General features: G+C 34.1%; 1 protein-coding gene across 1 annotated transcript in view; it reads right to left on the bottom strand.

The window, feature by feature from the left end:
• ZNF654 (zinc finger protein 654) overlaps positions 1–22320 on the bottom strand; it is a 76552-nt gene that overhangs the window by 6161 nt on the left and 48071 nt on the right. Inside the window, exons 4-7 of the mRNA XM_069475046.1 lie at positions 12162–12297; positions 7388–7590; positions 6645–6784; positions 952–1093 (exon numbers count right to left, since the gene is read on the bottom strand). Of these exons, the coding sequence (XP_069331147.1) occupies positions 952–1093; positions 6645–6784; positions 7388–7590; positions 12162–12297 (621 nt within the window). The remainder of the gene's footprint in view (positions 1–951; positions 1094–6644; positions 6785–7387; positions 7591–12161; positions 12298–22320) is intronic.

The raw sequence follows: 22320 nt of genomic DNA, 5'->3' as shown, positions 1-22320 counted from the left end.
AATACACTATTTAATGGATGCCTCCTTATATATTTAAAAATAACCCATATAAAGATGCAGTTAAATAGAACTACCTAATATGGTAAGTGGCTTCATCTTTTCTGTCTTTGTATTCAAAGTCCCACTAATATTTTTGAGGAAAAGTTACAAGATCTGCAGGATCCATTTTCTTTTCTTCTTCTTCTTTTTTTTTTTTTTTTTTGGTAGAGACAGAGTCTCATTCTTGCTTAGGCTAGTCTTGAACTTCTGGCCTCAAGCAATCGTCCTGCGTTAGCCTTCCAAAGTGCTAGAATTACAGGCATGGGTCAATACGCCAGGCCAGCAGGATCCATTTTCATGTCTATCTATGTAAGACTCATATGTAAAATCGTACTTACTTGCAAGTGGCCCAAGAAAAATTTGATTCAGGACTATTTTTAATGGGTTTTTACAGTTATATCAAATAAATACTTTAAAAACTTATTCTTAGATTTTAAAAATGCCTCAGAATTCATTGTTCCTTTTCACATAAACACCAGACTTAAAACTGGAACTAAGTTTCTCTGTGATAGTGAATAAGTATTATCTACAGATATACAAAGTTCATTTGCAGATTAGTTAAGGATTCTACAAATGGGACTTAGGATGGATGTTAAAAGTAACAAATTTAATTATCAGAAAAGAAATGATAGCTTCTAATGGAAGCAGCTGTTCCCATATTAAATTTTAAGTAGCAAAAAATTTGGCCTTTTTTCTCTTTTTTCAATTATTTTCAGTTATGTAGAACCTTTGTCCATGTTGGGAGTTTGGAGCTGAAGGAGAAGAGGATGCAATATATGTAGAATGTGGCCTTAAGATCCTCCTTCTCTTCAATTTTATCATCAAATAAAATTTATCATAAGAGATTCAAGTTTCAGTGAACTGTTACTTAAATTTGGTTTAAAATTCAAGGGATAAATATGTCCTATTTACCTCATCTTTAATGATTTTCATGAAAGGAAATATGACTCTCACATTAGTTGCTGTTCTTAAAAGCTGGTAGCATTGATCTACAAAAACTTGTTTTGAAGGATTAGATTTAAGCTGTAGTTTACTCCATATGAAAATCAACTCCCTGTAAATGAGAAAAAAAGAGAAATATCAAAAATACAGTTTATTCAAATACAAACATTAGTTCTCTTTTCCTGATTCTATAGTGCCCTGGGTGGAATGTATACAAAATGGATATAAATTTGTATTACATTCACCACCACCCCCAACCTACTTCTGCTACCTATGTGAGACTAATAAATTGGGAGACAGAGAGATCAGAAATTACCAATTTTCAGTAATGAGGAATGAATTCCAGCCATGTGCTGTCTTAACTAAGACATCTCTAGTATTGGATCAAAACAAAAATTCTCATCCCAATGTACCAATATTGATGTTATTTAAATACATAATAATCTTTGGCCTTTAATTAATACCCTCCTTGCAAACTTAGAAACCAGTGTTGTAGGCTTTCTGCAAAGAAGGAATGGTTCATATTTTTCATTTTCTGGTAAGATATCAAAAACATGAAAGTATTAAAAGATATTAAAAGTATAAGTATATTATAGTTTTGATTTTGAAATTGTATGCTTTAGATCAACGCTCTTCTATTAAGATGTAGTATTTTTAAACAGACAAGCTATGGACCATTTAAAGTATTTCATAGATAGATTCTTTTCAAAAATACGGTCAAGGTTATTAGGTGAACAAAGCTAGGAGCAGTGGGTTTTGAGGCAGAGGCAAATCATAAGATATAGTTGATATATTTGGTTATCACATTTTAGCAAATTAGAATTCTTTCAAACATGCCATAAAAGTTTATAAAAAGCATCATAATCTAAAAGTTTTAAAATAATTGATGAAAATGTTTTTTAAAAAAAGTGATTTATTAAGTATGTATTTTGAGTCCAGCACATACAGGTATTAAATCTATGGACAGCTTGATTACCATCATGAAGGTGCACATAGTCTCTACTCAGAGAGACAATACAGAAAAAAACAAAACAAAAAATGACAGCAAGCAACATATGAGAAATAAAACCAAAATTCCACCTCTAGTTCATACTAACTGTGTGGGTATTCCTTGGGTATTCCTTAAGTTTCCGTCCACCACCCACTTTCCACTTTTTTTTTTTTTTTTGCATAATACTCCTTTAGAACACTCACCAGGTTTCCCATCTTCCTCACAGATCTCTAGCTCTGACTTCTTTCCAATTTCCATGCCTAGGCATTTCGGTTTATATTGCATTCCACCACCTTAACCCACTTAGAACTGATCCTATTCCTACAAAATTGATGATCTTTTCCTAGATCAGTCAGTGAACATTCCTCCATACTGTGTGGTTCTAACCTGTTTATTTTCCAGTGCCCTTATATTTCAGTTATATTTTTACTCTCAGCTATGTCATTCTTTCTCAATGTTACCATCTTAGGCCCTTTAATTTTACACGTTTCTACAGCAGTTGCTAACTTGATCTATTTCTAGCCTCCCTGATCATTTCATTTAATGTTTATTCAATATGCTGTATGGTGTTAATAGCAATATAAACATGGGTTTTGAAGTCAGAAGGTTCACGATTTGAATCCTAAATCCTCTTCTAAGGTTAGTCTCCTTACTGTCAGTTAAACTGTTTCATTTATTCTCACTTTTATTTATGCTGGTTGCTCTACTTGGAAAGTATTTCTTCATTTCTAAGATGAACTTAATCTTTCAAAGGCCATATCAAGTATCTCTTCTTCATGAAAGCCTTCATTAGTACCCCAAAGTGATACCTACTTCAAAATAGATCTTATCCCTCTTATTGATTTCATGCCTTTCATATGCTTCCTTGTTTATATTTTATAGGTCCTATTTCCCCAACTATTAATACATTATAAATATCCTCAATGATACACTGTATAGTGGAGGCAGTGGCAAGAACATGGGATTGGGAATAAGAGAGACCTAAATCTCAATACAGATTTATACACTAATTGGAGTGGTATACTACCCCATTCACAGTGAGCAACCCATTTCTGAGAAGTGCCCAGACAGAGTGAAACCTCAGTGGCCATGTCTCTTATGTGACCCTCCCCTTCCTACCTTAAGATATTAATTCAGGGGCAGGAAACTTGACCCCCATCAGGGCAGAGACCCTAGCATGTTCTCAACTGTAAACTATGAAGTTTGGGGACTGTTGGTATTCCTGCTCGTCTGCAGCAGGAGAGACTGAAGCCAACTTACAGAAAAGAGAAACAGATTTTTGAAAAACATTAGCAATCTCAGTGTCCCACGTAGCAATTATCTTTAAAGACCACATGTATCCCTGCCCTTCCCGTGGTTCTGTCCCTCCCCAGTATCCTTTCAATAAATACTGTTTTTTCCCTATACTAGTTAGGCACAGATGCAATGACTTGCAGACTGACTAGTATAAATTCCAACTCCATTTTGTACTAGCTGTGTGACTTTTACCTTTTTTATGTGCAGTTTTCTTATACCTAAAACTTGGGATTATTCCTATTCAACATCTTTATTAAAAGAATTAAGAGAGAGAAGTGAAACACCTTGGTAAAATGTCTTGCATATAGTGATGTTTAATATATCAAAAGTTTCCTGTATTCATTCCTTATCTTTGTAATCCTCATAGTACTAAGCAGTTAAGATTTATTAAATAAATATGTTAGTTGATAATCTAGTAAAAATCATATTCCTGATGCTGAAAGCATTTAGAGGAAGCCTCTTGAAAGAAATTTAGGGAAAATATACACATGGAATGAAATAAAAGGTGATGGTGGGCATTCTAAATAAGGGGTATTTTATGAAAAAATGAATGTTAATGGAAGAAGACAAATAGATCAACTATATTTAACAAGATGTGGCATATCTCTGCAACAGATTTTAAAACAGAAAATGATAGTTGGAAATCAGAGGAGAGAAATGTCATTCAATATTACACAAGTGAATATTTAACATATTAGAAATGTATATGTTCATTTTCTAACTTGTTCCAAAAAATAATCTGAGGCTCCTTACAAACATTCTTAGGGTACAAAATGAGTTGTTTTTTCTTTTTTTTTTTTCTTTTTGACAGATCTTATTTCCTTTTTGTCTCTGTTAAGTCAGGGGGAAATTCACTTAACAAAATGTATATCCCAGACCCTAATAAGTTTCCTAGGAGAGGGCTACTAGTAAGGAATTTAGCTTTTGGGCAGGCAAAGCAGAAATCTTAGGATATGGTTATGAAGCCCTATTTTGATTGAATTTACAACATGGGATCTCAGGTTTTACTTGTACTTTGGATTTTTAATGAAAATAAAAAATCCTGAAAACCACCAATAGTCTTCCTTTAGAAGACCAAAAGGGCAGGTTTAATGAAGCTTATATGCTTTGTTTTAGTCGGTGGGTCCTTTAGAAAACATAGCACCCATTCAGTGTATAGAAAACATTTCCCAGGTAGCTAACTAATAAAGGACTCTATTAACTACTAATAACAACCATCAAGTTATCTAGTTTCTGAGAAAAGGGAATAGGGTCAACAGTCACCTTTACAGGATAGATTTTTTTTCCCAAATTTGACACATTATAATAAGTAATGTTTAATAGCAGAGGCTGTGAATCAGGCTTCCTAGGTTTGAATCATGGCTTCACTATTTACTAGCTGAATGGCTTGAGCACAATATTATCTATTTCATAAGATTGTTGGAGTAAATGAAATAATGCACACATAGAGCATAAAAAGCTAACTCAGCAAATGTTAGCAGCTGCTATTATTATTATTATTATTAGTGATGGTGAAAGAGAAATAGGGTTAGTAGCTTGCTTGCCCCAATGGCTTGAGATAAAGCAAAACTGGACTGTGTGTAAATCTGGTTCTGCCCACAGAAAGGGGAGATGAATGGCAAGCTGGCTCATAAGAAGGCTAGGATGAAATAGACAACATAGACCTTGTAGGCTGAAAAGCATCCTGCTCTTCAAATTACACTAAAAATCAACTTTTAGAAGCATGAAAAAAGACCCTAGCATTCAGAAATATAGAGATGAGATTGAAGAAATAAGAGGGCGGGCCCTCAAAACCAAGGCTACTCAGAACGAAGGCCCAAAAAGAAGGCTAAACTCCTTTTAGGTTGGGCAGCTGTAGTCACACACCAACCTTCTATTCTTAGAGGATGTCTGTAGCCAGGAGCTGGAAGATAGGCACTCTAATATTTTTAAGGTCCATAAAGAGTAGAAACTGGTTACCCAAGAGAAGAAGAAAATAAAATGTATTTTTAGGGGTTTTTTTGTTTGTTTGCTTACATTTGATTCCAGTTATTTATGAGTATATTAAAATGAAAAGACTAAAGATACCCTGTTTAAATAGTCTGATAGAGTTAAGGGCAGAGAACATTCCTATCCCCATACGAAAAGATCTACAGCAATCGTGACTACATTCAATTTTGGAATAACCACATATTAAAAAATTATATTAAATAATACTTTGAAAACTACAGTCATGTGCTGCAAAATAATATTTTAGTCAATGGTGGACTACATATATTAATGGTGGTCCAGTAAGATTATATAATACCATATTTTTACTATACCTTTTCTATGTTTAGATGCACTAATACTTACCATTGTGTTACAATTGCCTACAGTATTCAGTATAGCAATATCCTGTACAGGTTTGGAGCCTAGGAGCAGTAGGCTGTATCATATAACCTAGGTGTGTGGTAGGCTATTAATACCATCTAGGTTTGTGTAAGTACAGTCTATGATGTTTGTACAACAACAAAATCGCCTAACACCACATTTGTCAGAACATATCCCTGGTCCTTAAGCGATGGATGACTGTACTAAAAACTGTTTGACTACTGCTTCCTAATCCCTTTCTCTGTTTGAAATTCCAATTTACATGGTATAATTTTGAATAAAAATTAGCATAATCTAACTAAAAGTATGCTGTATTCCCTTAAAAGAATTTATTTGTTTCTAGAGCCAGCTGTGCTACTAATTAGCTGTTTCACTCTATCTCTGACTCTGGAGATTTCAATCTATAAAAAGAATATTAAAGTATGATTTGGACTATATGCCTTCAAGCTATTATTGTATTTAAGAATTTAAAATTTGAAAGCATTGATTAAAAAAAATGTTTATAGCTTAAGATCATTTCAGATTATGTTCAGCAATGTAACTTACCTTAATTAATGAAATGGTAAAGTGGTAGGGTTTTTTTTGTGTATGTTTGTGTATATAATATTTGTATACTGGAGGAGAAGCAGCAGAAGTTCTCAGTAGCACTTGAAGAATGTTTGTAGTACCATATTTTAAATTACATGATTGCTAGGTAAAAATGCTGGCTTCATATATCCTACTAACAAGCTTTAAATAGTCTTAAAAATGTTTTTAAAAACTCAAACTTCAAATTTTAATTTGAAACATAATTGTTTCATTGTAATACATACCTTAAATATCTACACTATCAATTAATAGTACATGATAATTTTCTTTTTAAAATCTCTAGTTCTTAGAATCTACTATTGTTCCTTGTACAATAAATTTGTTAAAAAATCACTTACTATCATCACACAATTAAAAAAGAATTCCAAACTCTGCTAGCCAATTCTCCTTTTGTTGCTCATCTTACCATTTTAATTTCTGTATTAGGAACACTTACCAGATACAGTACATGCCCCCATTCTGGAGCTGTGGAATAAGAAAAGATTCACAGAGTTGCAAAGCTAACATAGTCTTTCCTTCTTTTTCAGTATTACAGATGATATCAATTGCACTCTTACAATCAGTTTTCAATAAATGCTGTCAGAGAAAAAGAAAAATCAGTTCATATCATTAAAAATATCTAAAAAAGCTACTTGCAATAAATGTTTAAACATTCAGAAGAAATTACTTAGATTTCTAGTTTTCTTCTACAAAAATGATTGTACAGAAATATTTTCATGGTTTCATAGTTTCACTGTATAGCAACTACATTTTACAATGACTACTTTTAATTTCATTACTCTCCATGACCTGTAGGTAAATAGGGTCCATATTAGAAAAAAGATTAATTCTTTCATCTTAAAAACAAAATAAATATGCACATTTAACTTCTTAGTACTCTATTTAAAAGGCAAAATCATAACACTTTCTCAGTTTGTATTTGACCTCTCTGTCACAATAAAAGCTCAACATGAATAATGCTTATTAATGAGTAATTTTATTAATTTCATCATTGTTAATATCATATTCTGACTAACTCAATGTGACCTTAAAGTATGGCGCCAAAAGAGAACACATCTAGATAATGTAATCCTTAAATCTTTGGTATTACTGTAAAAAGAATCTAACAACAACATTGGGCTACTCTTTTTTTTGGTAGGGTTAAAATGGTTAATAGGCAAAAATAGTTTCAGACAATACCTCCTGGAATAGCCGATCTTCTACAGGTGACATAAACAGACATGTGAAGAATGCTTGATGGAAGTACAAGTCTTTACTGATTTCTGGGTGATTTATACAAGATTTAATAAGAGCCATTGCTTCGGGTATGCGTTCACAAGCGATTAGGTATCTGGCACGTAGTTCAAAGAACAGTGGATTTTCAGAACTCAAATATTTGTTCACTATATTAAAAAGAAAACAGACTCTTACTTTCAATAAAAGATTTTCTCAAACTTTGTTGCTTGAAACTTTACCACTAAAATATGGTATCTAATTAGATTAACTAATTATTTAATTAAATGACATTTTCCTTAGTAATTTATTTGTAAAAAGAATATTCAGTTGATTGGAAAAATGAAAACAACGGTGACACCAAAACAGTGCTCAAGAAATAAATATTTGTTGATTTTTGTCTCAGTAATTAACAAAAATGAAAACAAAATAAAAAAAATAAATTTTCTTCTTTAGTTCATTAATGTTAAAATATGTTCCAAGTAACATGAGTCTATGATGTCTTTTTAGTCAAAGATTACATACCACGTCGTCTTACTGCCCTATATTTTTCATTAAGATTAAAAGGCTGAATCCTGGCCTGGTGAGGTGGCTCACACCTGTAATCCTAGCACTCTGGGAGGCTGAGGTGAGAGGATCACTTGAAGTCAAGAGTTCGAGACCAGCCTGAGCAGGAGCCAGATCACATCTCTACTAAAAATAGAAAGAAATTATCTGGCCATGGCGGCATGTGCCTGTAGTTCCAGCTACTTGGAAGGCTGAGGGAGGAGGATTGCTTGAGCCCAGGAGTTTGAGGTTGCAGTGAGCTGTGATGATGCCACTGCACTCTATCTACCACTGCATTCTACCTGGGGTGACAGAACAAGACTCTGTTTCAAAAAAAAAAAAAAAAACAACAAAAAAAGGCTGAATCCTAATTCCTAATTTGTCATATTAAAACCACATTAATTAAAGAGAAATGTAATCTGAATTAATGAAAAAATTGAATCATGAGAAATATATTTTATTACTCTTAAAAATAAAATTAATCCAAAAGTAATGCCAAATAGGACTACTTATTAATATATGTCCATATATCACTAAGGATTTACTAATTAATACTTTTACACAATTTTAAAATATATAAACACCTTTAGCTACATAAATTTATTCAGACCTAACAACAATCTTATGAAAGGTATTATACTTGCTTTACAGATCACAAAAACGAATATCAGAGAGGTCAAATGACTTGCCCAAGGACAAAATTAAGTGGCAGAGCAGGAACTTGAACCCTTATTTTGATTTTGAATCCAAAAGTGTTTTCATTACTTACATGTTTAATCAGTAGCTTCTAAAGTGATTATAAATAATGTTTTATTTTGGCTTAAACATTTGCCTTGCAATTCTGTTTACAATATATGATAAGCAAACACTGATTTGTGTGGTTAATACAAAGATAAACTTCAGTCTGGTCTTTACCCTAATGATCACCAACCAGAGAAAAGTTATCATATTAATGCGGTTCTAGAGCAGCTTTTCCCAAAGTGAGCTATGCTAGCTGAGGTATAAAAGCAGTATTTATTATTCTAATGTAACTCCCAGCCTAAAAGGCCATCAACCCTCAGACCAATTGACAGCAGGTATGTTCTGTGGAAAGCGTAAAAGCTCCCCTAAAAGCTCAAACTTTCTTCTCCCCTGTCCGCACTTTATCTAGCTCCTGCCCTCTCTGGCCATATTTACCAGTCTCCTCTAGTCTGTCACCCTTGCCTTTCCTATATTTGACTCTTCATACTTTTCCTCAATAATCCAACTCCAACTTTCCTCCTCAGCTCCAACTGTCTCCCACTTCGAAGCTTGGTTTTTTTTGGTTTTTTTTGTTCTTTTTTAGAGTCTTGCTCTGTCACCCAGGCTGGAGTGCAGTGGCATAATCATAGCTCACTACAGCCTCAAACTCCTGGGCTCAAGCAATCCTCGTTCCTCAGCCTCCCGAGTAGCTAGGACTACAGGTGCTCACCAACACACCTGGGTATTTTTTTTTTTTAAATTTTTGTAGAGACAGGGTCTCACTTTGTTGTACAGGCTGGTCTTTAACTCCTAGCTTCGGGTGATCTTCCCACCTCAGCCTCCCAAAGTGCTATGATTATAGGCATGAGCCACCACACCCAGGCCCTCTTCAGTTTTTTTATCCCTTTCCAAGATCTACACATCCAAGCACCAGTCTCCTTTCTGTCCCTTAGATTCCTCATATCACTGTTCCATATACCTTAGACCTATCCTCCTAGTCCTGTCCCACCTCCCATCCCATCCCACAACTTTGCACTGCTTCTCCTAGCTAACTCTGTCTTTACCTTTGCTCACATTTCTATTATAGTCCTCCACACTTGTATCTAGTATTGGTTTGCTTCTAAGCCTGAGAATCATAGCTCCTACTCCACTCAACTGCACTCACAACCCAACTCCACCCATTACCCCTAGGACTAATAGGAAATATCCCAATCTGCTCAACACAGTCTGTGGTATGAAGTGTCTTTTTCACCAAACCAAGGCCTAATTGGTTCCAAGGTTGAGAGGTCTTGTCTTTTCCCTTTGGCTGTCTTATAAATGCAGTCCATAGGCTTTCTCCACATTTTCTAATGGTTTCCAGACTTTTGTGTTTATTCACTACTGCTGAGCTTATATTCTACGTTTTGATGATCCAAAATATCCTGGGGCTGAAGAATATGAGACCTTTTTAAAAAGAATTAACTAGAAGCAGTTGATAGCGCCTCCTGCCTCAAATAGAGATTTTGGCCCACAAGGACCAGTGTGGATAAAGGTTTGATAGGAGGTGGTACAAAGTATGTATGTTGGTACTAAGGGAATGAGACAAAACTTAACTTCTCTTAATGGATGAAGTTTGGGAAATACTGCTCTAGTGTACTTGAAATTGAAATTTATTCATTCAGTTAGTCACTCATTCACCCATGCATTCATCATGTGGTCGTTCATTCAATCAATAAATATTTATAGTAACCACCTACTCTGTACCAGGCACTGGGGCTAGTGTAGGATATGCAGCAGTGGTGACAAAATTCAGAGTTCCAGCCCTCATGGAGTTTCCTGTGTAAGGGAAATTCCATGTGTTTTCACCAAAAGCAGAGTTTGTGTGTTTTTTAAAAAAGGGTATTCCTATTTAAGAAGATTTAAAAAATATAACTCAAGTGACAAAAACTCCCTGTAAATAAGTAACATGTAGTAAATGTGTTAAGACCCTGAAGTTTCCTTACTAGAAATGTCAGGTTATTAAGTATGGAATGTCCAATTCTCTTAAGTACTAAGTTTAACAGTTGATATCTCTGATGTTTCACTTTGATACTTTTGGGTTTTTTGTTTTGTTTTGTTTTGTTTTTACTGTGAAGATACATACTCAGTATTTCAAACACATGGTGTGGTTTGTGATTATCTTTCAAAATTGTTTTTTTAGAGCAATTTTTGTGAAACCATGAATAAGTAAAAAATTCACATTATTTTTGAGTAGGAGTTCCATTGTGGAACTAATGCAGCGCAGTCACCTGGAAATATCAATAAAGTGTTTGGTAAGGATGTGGCTAATGAACACACACTACAACTATGGTTCAACAAATTCTGTTCTGGTGACTTTAATCTTGAAAATGAGCCATGTGGGTGACTTGAGACCAAGGTGGATAAGGATGAGCTGAGAGCTGGAGGGGAAGTGAATTCATCTCAACCTACACATGAATTAGCAGCAAGGTTTGACATTACTATTCCAATGATATTGGACCATTTGAAACAAATGGGCAAGCTGAAGAAGCTGAATAGATGGGTATCACATGAATTAAATGAGCATCAGAAGAGAAATCGTCTTGAGGCTTGCCTTTTTTTGCTGTCACAACATAAAGGCAAACCATTTCTACACTGTATTATTATGTGTAATTAAAAATGGATTCTTTTTGACAATTGCAAGCATTTGGCACAATGGTTGGACAAAGATGAAGTGCCAAAACACAGCCCAAAACCAAATATTCATCAAAAAAAGCTAATGGTGTGTTTGGTGGTCCAGCGTTGATATTATCCACTTCAGCTTCATGAAACCTGGTCAGTAGATTACAGTGGATGTCTACTGCAACCAAATGGACAAGATGATGAGGATGCTTGTGATTAAGCAGCCGAGATTGGTCAACAGAGACAGGCCAGTCCTCTTGCAAGACCACATGTTGCACAAACAATGCTGCTCAAACTACAGCAGCTGAACTTGGTAACTCTGTCATCTACCATATTCACCAGCCCCTGCACCAACTGATTACCACTTCTTCCAGGCTTTGGACCACTTCTTACAAGGACAAATATTTAATTCTCAACACGCTGTGGAAAACACCTTTCACCATTTCATTGCCACTCGCTCTCAAGGCTTCTTTGCTGTTGGCATAGGCAAGCTACCATTAAGATGGCAAAAGTGTGTTGATAGTTTAGGCACATACTCTGATTAATTGTACTGCTTCTTGTTTGAGATATAATAAAGTAAACTTTTGATTCGAAATCGGACATTTCATATTTAATGACCTAATAAACATACCTAGTCTGGTGTCAAAAATCACTTGGGGCCATGTTAGAATAACAAACACTGTTCATTTGAAAATACATCACTCCATTATTCAGTATTATAAAATAAAGATAAATCACTATTACTGCTCTAGTTAGGAAACAAAATTGTGTTTGCTTTTCACAAATGTTGGTTTTGATTTTGAATGTCCTGAAGTACCTATCTCCTGAGATGCTGGCTGGGCTTTAAGAACAGCTTGCAACACTGGATCTTCCCATGGGCCACCATCTCTAATGATTCGAGTCACCAGTTCCAGATTCACATTTCCATATCTGCGGAGGTGATTCTGGCATTCCTAGGAGAGAAAAATCATTTTGGCTTTGTGAATTTAAAGGGGTTAAAAACTAAACTTGATCATCATTGTCAATAAAATGACTGATGGTCAATTAGGCAACTATTAAATTATAAAAGAGAAAGGGTTACGATTGTAACCTAAGTAGGGTGTCAAAACCCCATTCACACAAATAGGCTTTAATGCCAAAGGTTACACAGTATGTACATATTGGATTGAGAAAATCCCATTAAAACAGGGATGAAGTGTAACCTAAGGGAAAAACTTATGGGATGCATCATTTCTAGGAAAAGAACCAGGTTGCAAAAAACTGAAACATAAATGTTTAGTTAAATTTACGTAAAGACTCAAGCTCCTATTAACAATGGCAGGCAAAAGCCTGACAGTAGAAAGGGAGGTTGGCAGGGGTGACTGCTCAATAATGCAGACTCTGGTTGGCAGGTAAACAAAGTTCTTCTGCCCTGATCCCAAATACATAATCTAAGTTGTGGCAGAAAGCTGGAAAATGGAAATTCTAGTCCCCTTCATTATAGATAATTAGATTTATAGTCTTGGAATGAAGAAATGACAGGTTAAAGAAATAAATATAACCTATAATAGAAATACTTTGCTTTAGTTTATGATAAAGATGTATTGATAATTTTGGCAGTAACTGTTAATTTGTGTATTTTCTGGGGTTTTTTTTAAAGATATTTGAAATGTTTACAGAGAATCTGCTGTCTTAGACTTGTCATTATAATATGAAATTTCTAACAGAAGTTGTTTGTAAAAAATGTATAACATTTAGGAGAACTTGGTTGACTGAGTTCATAAATCTGATTTATTAGATTTAAATTTACAAGTTTTGTTTAGTTGATTATACTTTTTGATTCATTATATACTTTGTTAGGTGTTATTTTTAAAAATATATCAGGGAATTTAATTTAACAATTTAAAAAGATTAACTGAAAGCCTAGTGAAAGTATTGTTTTTAAAAAAGCATAGATTGAGCTTTAAGCCTTAAGAAAAAACTAGATATTGTAACTGGGAATGTTAAAAATTTGAATATTGTACATCAATTAAAACATAAACAACTGCCAGCATTTTATTCTGTGTTCACAAAATCCCTCAGATATTAACAACTTAGTAGCAGTTATAAAGCAAAGCTCCAGGATAAAAAAATATATATCTTTATGAATTTTACTTAGATGAATCAAGGTTACATATTCAAAGTGGCTATAAACACCTTGCTTTTATTACATTGTCACATTCTTCCATCGTATGAACATTCCATCTTAGACTAAAAAGTGATTTCTATATGCCACTTGGCATTCCTGGTTAAAATACACAAAAGAGGAGATTTTATCTGTTTTATAAGAGAACAAGGTAGAAGAAATCCAAGTTTCAAGATAAAGAATCATTCAGTCAAATAAGTCAAAGGTTCATTAAAACCAAACATCATGAAAATAAGTATTTTCTAAAAGTTATTTAAAGATGGTTCCAAATTAAAACAAGCAAGTCAACAAACAAAAATCCTACAAACGTGGGCAAGTTACTTAACCTCTCTGTTCTCCATCAGTCAATTCCTCTACAAAATGGATACTAAAACACCTACTTCATAGGATTGTTGTGAAGATTAAATAATAATATACAGTATTAAAAAGTGCTTGAGACAGTGCCTGGCACATAGTAAGCACTCAAAAAATATTTGCTATTATTTCTTCTGGTATTTTTTAATAGTTTGAATTAATATTTTAAGACATCTAATTGCTTTAGTGTAAAACAAATTTCTGCATTTCCATATGTCAGCACGTTAGAGCATTCGTAAAAAATAAAGTATAAAGTTATTGATAAGCCATGATTTTTTTTAACATACATGGAACATATCTGTGACAACAGCATCATGGTTAAAAACAATTGTCAATTTCAAACCTCCCAAGGTAAACAAGGTAAAAAAAACTCCCAAATTGCTCTAGACATACAGATTATTGGCCATAAAGTTCAACTACTGTAAGGTAGCTTTTGGTCCAATCAAAGGACAAGAAATGAGGTAAGCTGTATGCTAGCTCCTGTGTCACTAGTGAGCTTAGCTCTGCTGCTGAGCCCTTGAACAATCCGTCTTTCTAGCTGTCTAAGGGTAGGTGAGGCACCAATCATACAGTCATTAATGACTTAGAACTGGACTTACACCCAAGTCAAGCTATATTGCCAGTTTACTAAACTTGGCTGAAAATAAGAAACACTTGGAACTTTATTTAAAAAAAAAAAAACAAAAAAAACAGATCCCTGGGTCCCAACTTAGACCTACGGAATTAGAATTTCTAGGGGAAAGCCCTGGAAATCTGCATATCTAACAACTCCCAACTACAGACAACTTTGGGTCAAGTACACCATATTTTGGCGACCACTCCTACAGGAAAATAGCTCTGGATTGGAAATAGAGATCAAAGATTTCATCTGGTCTATTTAAAGAGACACAGGATGAAAGAAAACAAATAAATTTGAAAGTATTTTTTGGGTCCTCTTTTCTTAAATATTTAATAATATATAGCTTTTTTGGATGATATCCAATATAACCCTTCCAAAGTGAATAAGGAAGCACTTAAATAACTATAGAATTCACAGTTTTTTCCCTCCTGAGGTATATATACGCACATTATATTTTTTTAGAATATTTACTTAATTTGGGCCTGTATATTAACTTACTCCTTTATTAAGTCATCTGTCTAATATTATTGATACCCACACTGCACTGTGCTGAACACAATCTCCTCTGATACTTCCATTCAATGTTGCGTCTTTGCCAAAAATAGAGGAAAAATACAACTCTTTCCCTCACTCTTCCTTCAAAATCCATTATGGAGTGGGCTTAATGTTTATTCCAAGATTTCTCTTCCCTGAACTGGTTGCCATTTTAGAGACGGCCACTACAACATGTGTCTATGAAGCTGTTCATCAGTGTTCTGGCCATTCTATATAGTTGTTCTGAACCCGTCAGCAGCTCATCATAGGATGAAAGTCTTCATGCCTTAACTTCACATTTAAGGACCTCTGAACTTACCTACCTATTCATTCACCTGTTGCACATCATGAATCCTTTCTCCAGCCTGGTTTCTTCCACATCTCCCAAATTCACCTTGTATTTTCTTACCTATTCTCTTTCTCATGTCACCCTTTTTCTCCTCCTACAACTTCCATAAAGCTATCTAAATCCTATCTTTCCACAGTCTCACTTTCCCTGAGAAGCCTCCGCTAACTATCTCAATCCTTAATAAACTTAGTTCCTTCTCCTGCAATATTGAAAATTTGTACTAGTCCATTTTTCTGGTATTTATTGTACAAGAGAAAGGCCTTGCATTACTATCCAGTGTTGACATCTTACTTCTTAGGTAGTTAAAAGCTTTTTCAAACAGAGCCAGGAAAGGAAAGGTATACCAGAGAAGATACAGTCTCAATAATAAATCACTCTTTAATTGAAATAAGGTTTTATGGAAATCTATACAAATGGAAGCACAATGGAACATCTGTCTTATTTTGAATGAAATGCAGATTCCAAAGTTATAGAACACCACCTGTCAAATTCATTCATGTGCAAGTCACTGCAGCAAATTGAGACAAAAATATAAATGATCTTCAATATGGTACATTTTGTAAACACATAGTCTTTAAAATACAGTAAAATCTTTACAATACTTTGAAATGAGATGAGAATAATCATATTTCTTATTACACTTTCATTAGTTATCTCATGGTAAAGAACTTCAAAAAGGTGTACATTTTAAAAGATGTTACATACTTTCCCTTTACAAAAAGACAGTTATCCTAATTTGCCATTCTTTTCTGTGATAAGTTCCTGATGTTTTTGAAAAAATAAACATTCTGAGTTTGCCCATATAACATAAAGGGGGCAGTTATAACAATGAAAAACTGTTTTCAGTAGAAAGTTCTTATGGAGAAAATCATTTAAAACAAATGTTTGGAAATGTTTGCATTATTACATGACTGTTTTTACCGACAATCAGTATGTCACCTATATAATGCTTGTATTTATACCATTAAAAAATTTAGGCTAGAATTTTCTGTTGAAAAATCTTTCAACTGGAGCATTTTAATGAATTTTTAATTCATGTGTTAAAAACTGTTAGTATTCAAGAAAACACTAATTGACTTCAGAAAGAATACTAGTCAAATTTCAACAAAACCCTTTGTATAATTCGTGAAAGGCATTTTAAACTGAGTATCATGATTTACAAAAGAAAATTTTTCCATTTGAATCTACCAAAGTTATCCTTTTTACCTATAACAGTAGTTAAAAGAAGCATCAAAGTAAACTGAACCTAAAATCAGATTCTGAATCACTGTATCACAAAGTGCTACAATTTTTCAAAAATAAAGCATATGTAATCACACTGCTATCACTGAGTTTTTGTACAATTGAATTAAAAACATTTACATTTTACTTTTATCCTTTTTAAATGCATTTTTATGTTTCACAGTGTATATGAGATTAGTACATGTACATAAATATACACATAATGGGGATATGTGCTCAAACATTTTTTTTTAAACTGTATAGTATGATATCAGAAGTCTGGAGAATCATGGTCTTAGGTATTATTTGTTTTTATATTTGTGTTTGGGGCCGAATGTAAAACTCATCTTTGTCTTCTGTTGATCCTAACATCATGTCATTTTCTTTAATATCTGCTGATCTGCTTCTTCCTTGCCATTTCTACAGGTAACCATTTTACTAGTCTAAGCCTTTATCTGCTATCACTCAGATCACCACACTAGTTTCTTAATTCCTCACCAATAAGGCAATTTTCAAAAGGTTTTAAAATGTTAGACCATGAAGCTCTTAAGATAGCAGAATAAATAAAACATTTCTTTAAACTTGTTCTTTTGCCATGTACATTACTGTAAACACATGGTTACATCATTACTTATAATAGATTAGGGAATATGGCATACTAGAAAGAATGCTGGATTGAGAGTAAGATTTTAGGCCCTCCTGCTTCTATAAACCTCAACTCTGTTGGAGGCTAATTTTCAGATCTGTAAAATAAAGAATGGAATTAAACAGTTACTAAGATGACTCCTAGTGTCAAAATTGTAAAAATGTACAAACGCCCATAAGCTACCACATTTGATATGTAAAAATAATTAGAATCATGTACTTGTGATCTATTTAAGATACTCCTTTTGGGATTTTGAAAAATTGAATATTTAAATATGAATAATGGTTCCCTGTTTAATGAACCTGATTACATTTTTGTAGATTTTAAAAAATTTTAAGTAACAAATTTAAATATTACTTAAATTAGCAGTTTTGCCTGAAGGGAAGCCAATCATAACTACAGTAAAACCATAAACTGAGAGCATAATCAAATTCCAAAATTAGTTGGTGGTTGCCATGCTGATGGAAGTATAACCCTATCATTAACATTTTAAAATAATTAATGAATTAATATGGCTAATAGAGAAGTTCTAACCTATAATAATACAGGCCCTGGAGCAGAATTAAGGTATAGGCAAGATTTATTTGAGCACAGGTCCCCATACAAAGAAATAAATACAATCTAAGCAGAAAGAGTAGTGGAGTCCACCAAGAAAACAGGTCACAGCGCTGCCTATGCCAAAACTGGGCAAGTTACTTATTCTCCAATAAATATTTTTTGATAGATGAATGAATGAATCTCTCTGGTCCTTAGTTTCATCATTTATTTATAAATGGGATTTGACTTTAAATCTTCCTTAAACCTTAATTTTTTTTCCTTTTTTTTTTTTTTTTAGAGACAGAGTCTTATTCTGTCGTCTAGGCTGGAGTTGCAGTGGTGTCATCATAGCTCACTGCAACTTTAAATGGCTGGTCTCAAGTAGTCCTCCTTCATCAGCCTCCCAAGTAGCTGGGACTACAGGTGCATGCCACCATGCCTGGCTAAATTTTTCATTTTTTGTAGAGAGAGGGTCTTGCTCTAGCTCAGGATGGTCTTGAACTCCTAGTCTCAAGAGATCCTCCTGCCTTGGCCTCCCAAAATGCTAGGATTACAGGCATAACCCACAGCACCCCGCCAAAGCTTAAATTTTCTATGATACATTTTGTATGGGAAAATATAACTTGCCTCAAGCACTCATATGCTGAGAATTCTAGTTATTATATATTAGGGCACACCACAGAATCTGTTTTCAGTGAACAATGAATGCCTCAATGATATATTCTCAGAGGTATTATAGTTTCAATGTATTAATACTGTCACTGATTTTGAAGGCACTTACATGCCTTCCCTTGACAAAACTAGACAGTAAGATGCTCAGAATATAAAATCTTTGTTTATGGTTGATACTATGTGTGATTAACTATCATTGCACAATGCTTAGTATCCTTTTTTGAAATGATTATTGTTCTATGTGTCAGGATACATGCCTTCCCTCAGATACATGCAACTTATTGACACTGACAGTCACACCTTTTGGAGGCTTGCTCTTGGCCCCTTAAACTTAACTCTTTCAAGCTTATTTATTGTAGTTTTTGGTTTTGTTTTTTTTTTTTAAGAGACAGGGTCTCACTCTGTCACCCAGGCTGGAATACAGTGGTGCAATCATAGCTCATTGCAGCTTTGAACTCCTGGGTTCAAGCCATCCTCCTGCCTCAGCCTCCCAAAGTGCCAAGATTACAGGTGTGAGCCACTGTACCCAGCCTATTTATTGTCAATTTTGTGTTTAAAATAACTCTGGCTCTTGTACCTCTTCAAAGTGATAATACAAATTCAACAACTGAATCGAAGTAAGATGTTTCTTTCTTAAAGAGATTATTTTAAAAACAAAGAAAGTGAAAATATTTCTGAGGTAGTGCTATATAAGAATTATTAAGCAGACTTAACTATTTCAAATAGTAAATGCTAATGGAAAAATATCAAAGCTTTACTCATTTCAACACAAAATTTATTTAAGAAATATAATCTTAACAAATTGATTTAAGAATATGAAACTTTAATTTTACCACCAGTCCTTTCCACTCCTAGGGCTAAATAATCGTCAAATCTGTTTCTTTCATAGACAGTATAATCTTTTCCCTTATACTTTTCTCACAATTAAAGATATTTCAATTTCCCTTTTTTCTGAACATTGTCAAAGTAGAATCCACAAGTAAATATTTGATGTTTTCATCTCACAAATACATTCATTGATCCATCCCCCATCTCACTGTACACAGAAGTAGCCAGTGGACTATGGGGTAAAAGTTTCAGACAATATACCTAATTATATTTTGTTTTTTAAAGTTCAGCAAGGATGATACCTCTCTAAAAGGGATTTTAAAAAAGAAAGGAATGGCTAGACATCAGATAGAAATATCTGTGGGCTTATTTATCCTTCATTTGTTTTGGCAAACATTTGTATCAGTACTAAGGGATTAAGTAAGTGTTGAAGACAGGGATGGAAGTCAGTTTCCACCCACTGGATCTAACAGAGTGAGACATCCAACCACAGATAGAATATAGGGGGATTAGAGCTTTGGTAGTGGTGGAAAATCTTAGAGGGGGGTTTTTTTAAATTGAAAAATAAAAGTCAATACACAGTCAAAACGGTGTTGAGCAGACCCAGGAGAGAACTTCTACCTGAGCAGAAAATATGGTAACAATTTTTAAACTGTTCCTCACAAAATGCCTTCCTTATATTAAAGCTGTTACGGTTGTATTCTTTAAAAGCCTTTTAAGCAGCACTATAGGGATTTGTTTTAAATACCAAGACTAGGACTTTGCCAAATTAAATCTTATGGAAACTTATTCTAAGTACTCTAGGGAAGGGCCATGGTCCAGGTTTTGAGATGGTTTTAGTGAAAACTGAGTAATTCTAAATTTTGTAGCTAAAAATAATAAAATCTGGGTGTTTTGTGGTTTTTGAAGACTATATACTCTAACTTCTTAAGGGAGATCAACACTTGACCCAAGTGAAACAGCATAGGCTTAACACTTTTACTTAAACTCCTCTCTTGTGCCTGGCTTTTTTACCTTTGATTATTTTTTGTTCTTCTCTTATGATACTATTAGAGTAAGACAGCCTTGTGCCTCCTTCCTGGAAGGTGATATCCCTTACCTCCTCCTATTCCCTTTGCCAACCCACCTAAGGGATCAGCAGATAAAAAACAGGGTGAGTCTCAAGGAAAGAAAGATTAACTAAGGTCTACTCCTAGTCTGAACAAAAAGGATCTCTGTGACTTTTACATTGACTCCAAGGGATTAGGATAAGAGTTTTCTCTAAGGTCAGGGTAGGCTCATTAAAGCATCTGCAGAGCTCTAGTAGTGTGGGACTTTTACTGGCTTGGTTAGCATTTCAGTCACCACCCCATGTTGCTTTTATTTTTCAATTAAAAAAAAACCTTTAAAACATCTATCTTTCTCTTGATTTATTAAAGCAAATAAATGTTCTTGGTTAAAAAAAAAAAAAAAAACCTAGGAAAATACACATATAGACCCATGAATCTGACCATCTACTGGACATTAGTACTTACATATTCCAGTGACTTTTAAAACTCAGTGTCTAGAATGAACTTAACCATCCTTCTATATCTTGCTCTTCCCCCTATAATCACTGCCTACTTCGCAAACAGCACCCACCCTATGTAGTTATTTCAGCTTAGACAGCCAATAATATACTTTATTCTTCTCTATCTTCCTTACCCCTATCCAATCAATACTATAATCTAAGATTTTAGTTCTAAATTATTGTGGAGCTTGTATTTATAACTTGTATTTTCCTTTTCCAGAATCATTTGATGTTACTAGAATCTTCATAATAGCCATAATACTAATGGCTTGCTAACTTTTACCTGTTCTCTGGGTCAGTACTATTTTTTATTCTGTAATGACCCTATTTGTAAATTCTTTGTTTTGGTCAGCTGGTATACTTGTTTTCCTGATAAAAGACATATAGTTGGGTTTGCTTTCCAAGTATTTGGACTATTTATTTCTGTTGTCCTCTCTCATAAACTGTAGGGCTTGGCAGCTATATTATGAAATCATATTTTTCCCTTTGAAAAACTCCACAGACATTATTTATTTATTCTGGCATTTGTTACTATGAAGGACTTCATTGCTGACCTAATTTTATTTTTTCCTTTGTGGGAATGCTGTTTGTTTTACATGGGTCCTACATTTGTAGGAACTTTTCCTTTATCCCCCAATTGAAAGTGTAACAAGATATGCCTACAGGTATGAGTTGAAAATTAAATTAATCTTTAAAGACTGTTTCCTTGACTAATTTGTTTTTTGCTGGAGTTAATGTGCTATTAATTGCCTTCACTGTACTTTTAATTTAATAGTTCTATCTCCATACAGTATTTCACCTCCATATGTTCTTTGGGGTTGTCCATTCTTTACAATTTCACTTAATTTTATGGAAGATAGCTTGAACTCAACCTCAGCAAGAATAGATCCTTTTTTGTTTGTTTGTTTAACTGTCTTATCTTTCCATGTAACTGATGATAACTGGTATTTATCTTCTGGTCATCTATACCTAGAATATTTACAACACAGACTAGTTTTACCAGTAGGTGATAGATCCCTGTCAAATCCTTCATGCCCAAAGAGAGAAGGGGAAAGTTTATATGCACTATAGTTGAATTTGTTAGACCAATGCCCTGTGAGGGAGTGAAAAGGAAGTTTCAGTAGAAGACAACTACACCTCTTGTAAAACTTTCTTACCTGTGGGTATTGGGGCAGGCTACATTTAGTTTGGATCATACCTATAATTCTCTCAATGGAAAGAATGCTCTCAGGCAAAGCAATACATCCCCATTTTTAATGTAGGTATAACAATCACTCAGGATTCCTGTTCTTTAGGTTCTGTTGCATGCCTGGTGCACATCTGAGTACCAGCAACAAGAATGAAATTGACCACATATCAAATCCCCACCACCTGCTACTTCCTCCAGCCCCTGTTGTTACAAACTGGTAGGGTTGAGGTGTGTGTGCATTATTGGATACCACTGGAAGGTATCTCTTTTATCTTTCTCTCTCTCTCTCTCTCTCTCTCTCACACACATATTTT

This window comes from Eulemur rufifrons, chromosome 7 (assembly GCF_041146395.1).
Source record: "Eulemur rufifrons isolate Redbay chromosome 7, OSU_ERuf_1, whole genome shotgun sequence".
Lineage (NCBI taxonomy): Eukaryota > Metazoa > Chordata > Mammalia > Primates > Lemuridae > Eulemur > Eulemur rufifrons.
This window is presented reverse-complemented; position numbering and strand designations above follow the sequence as displayed.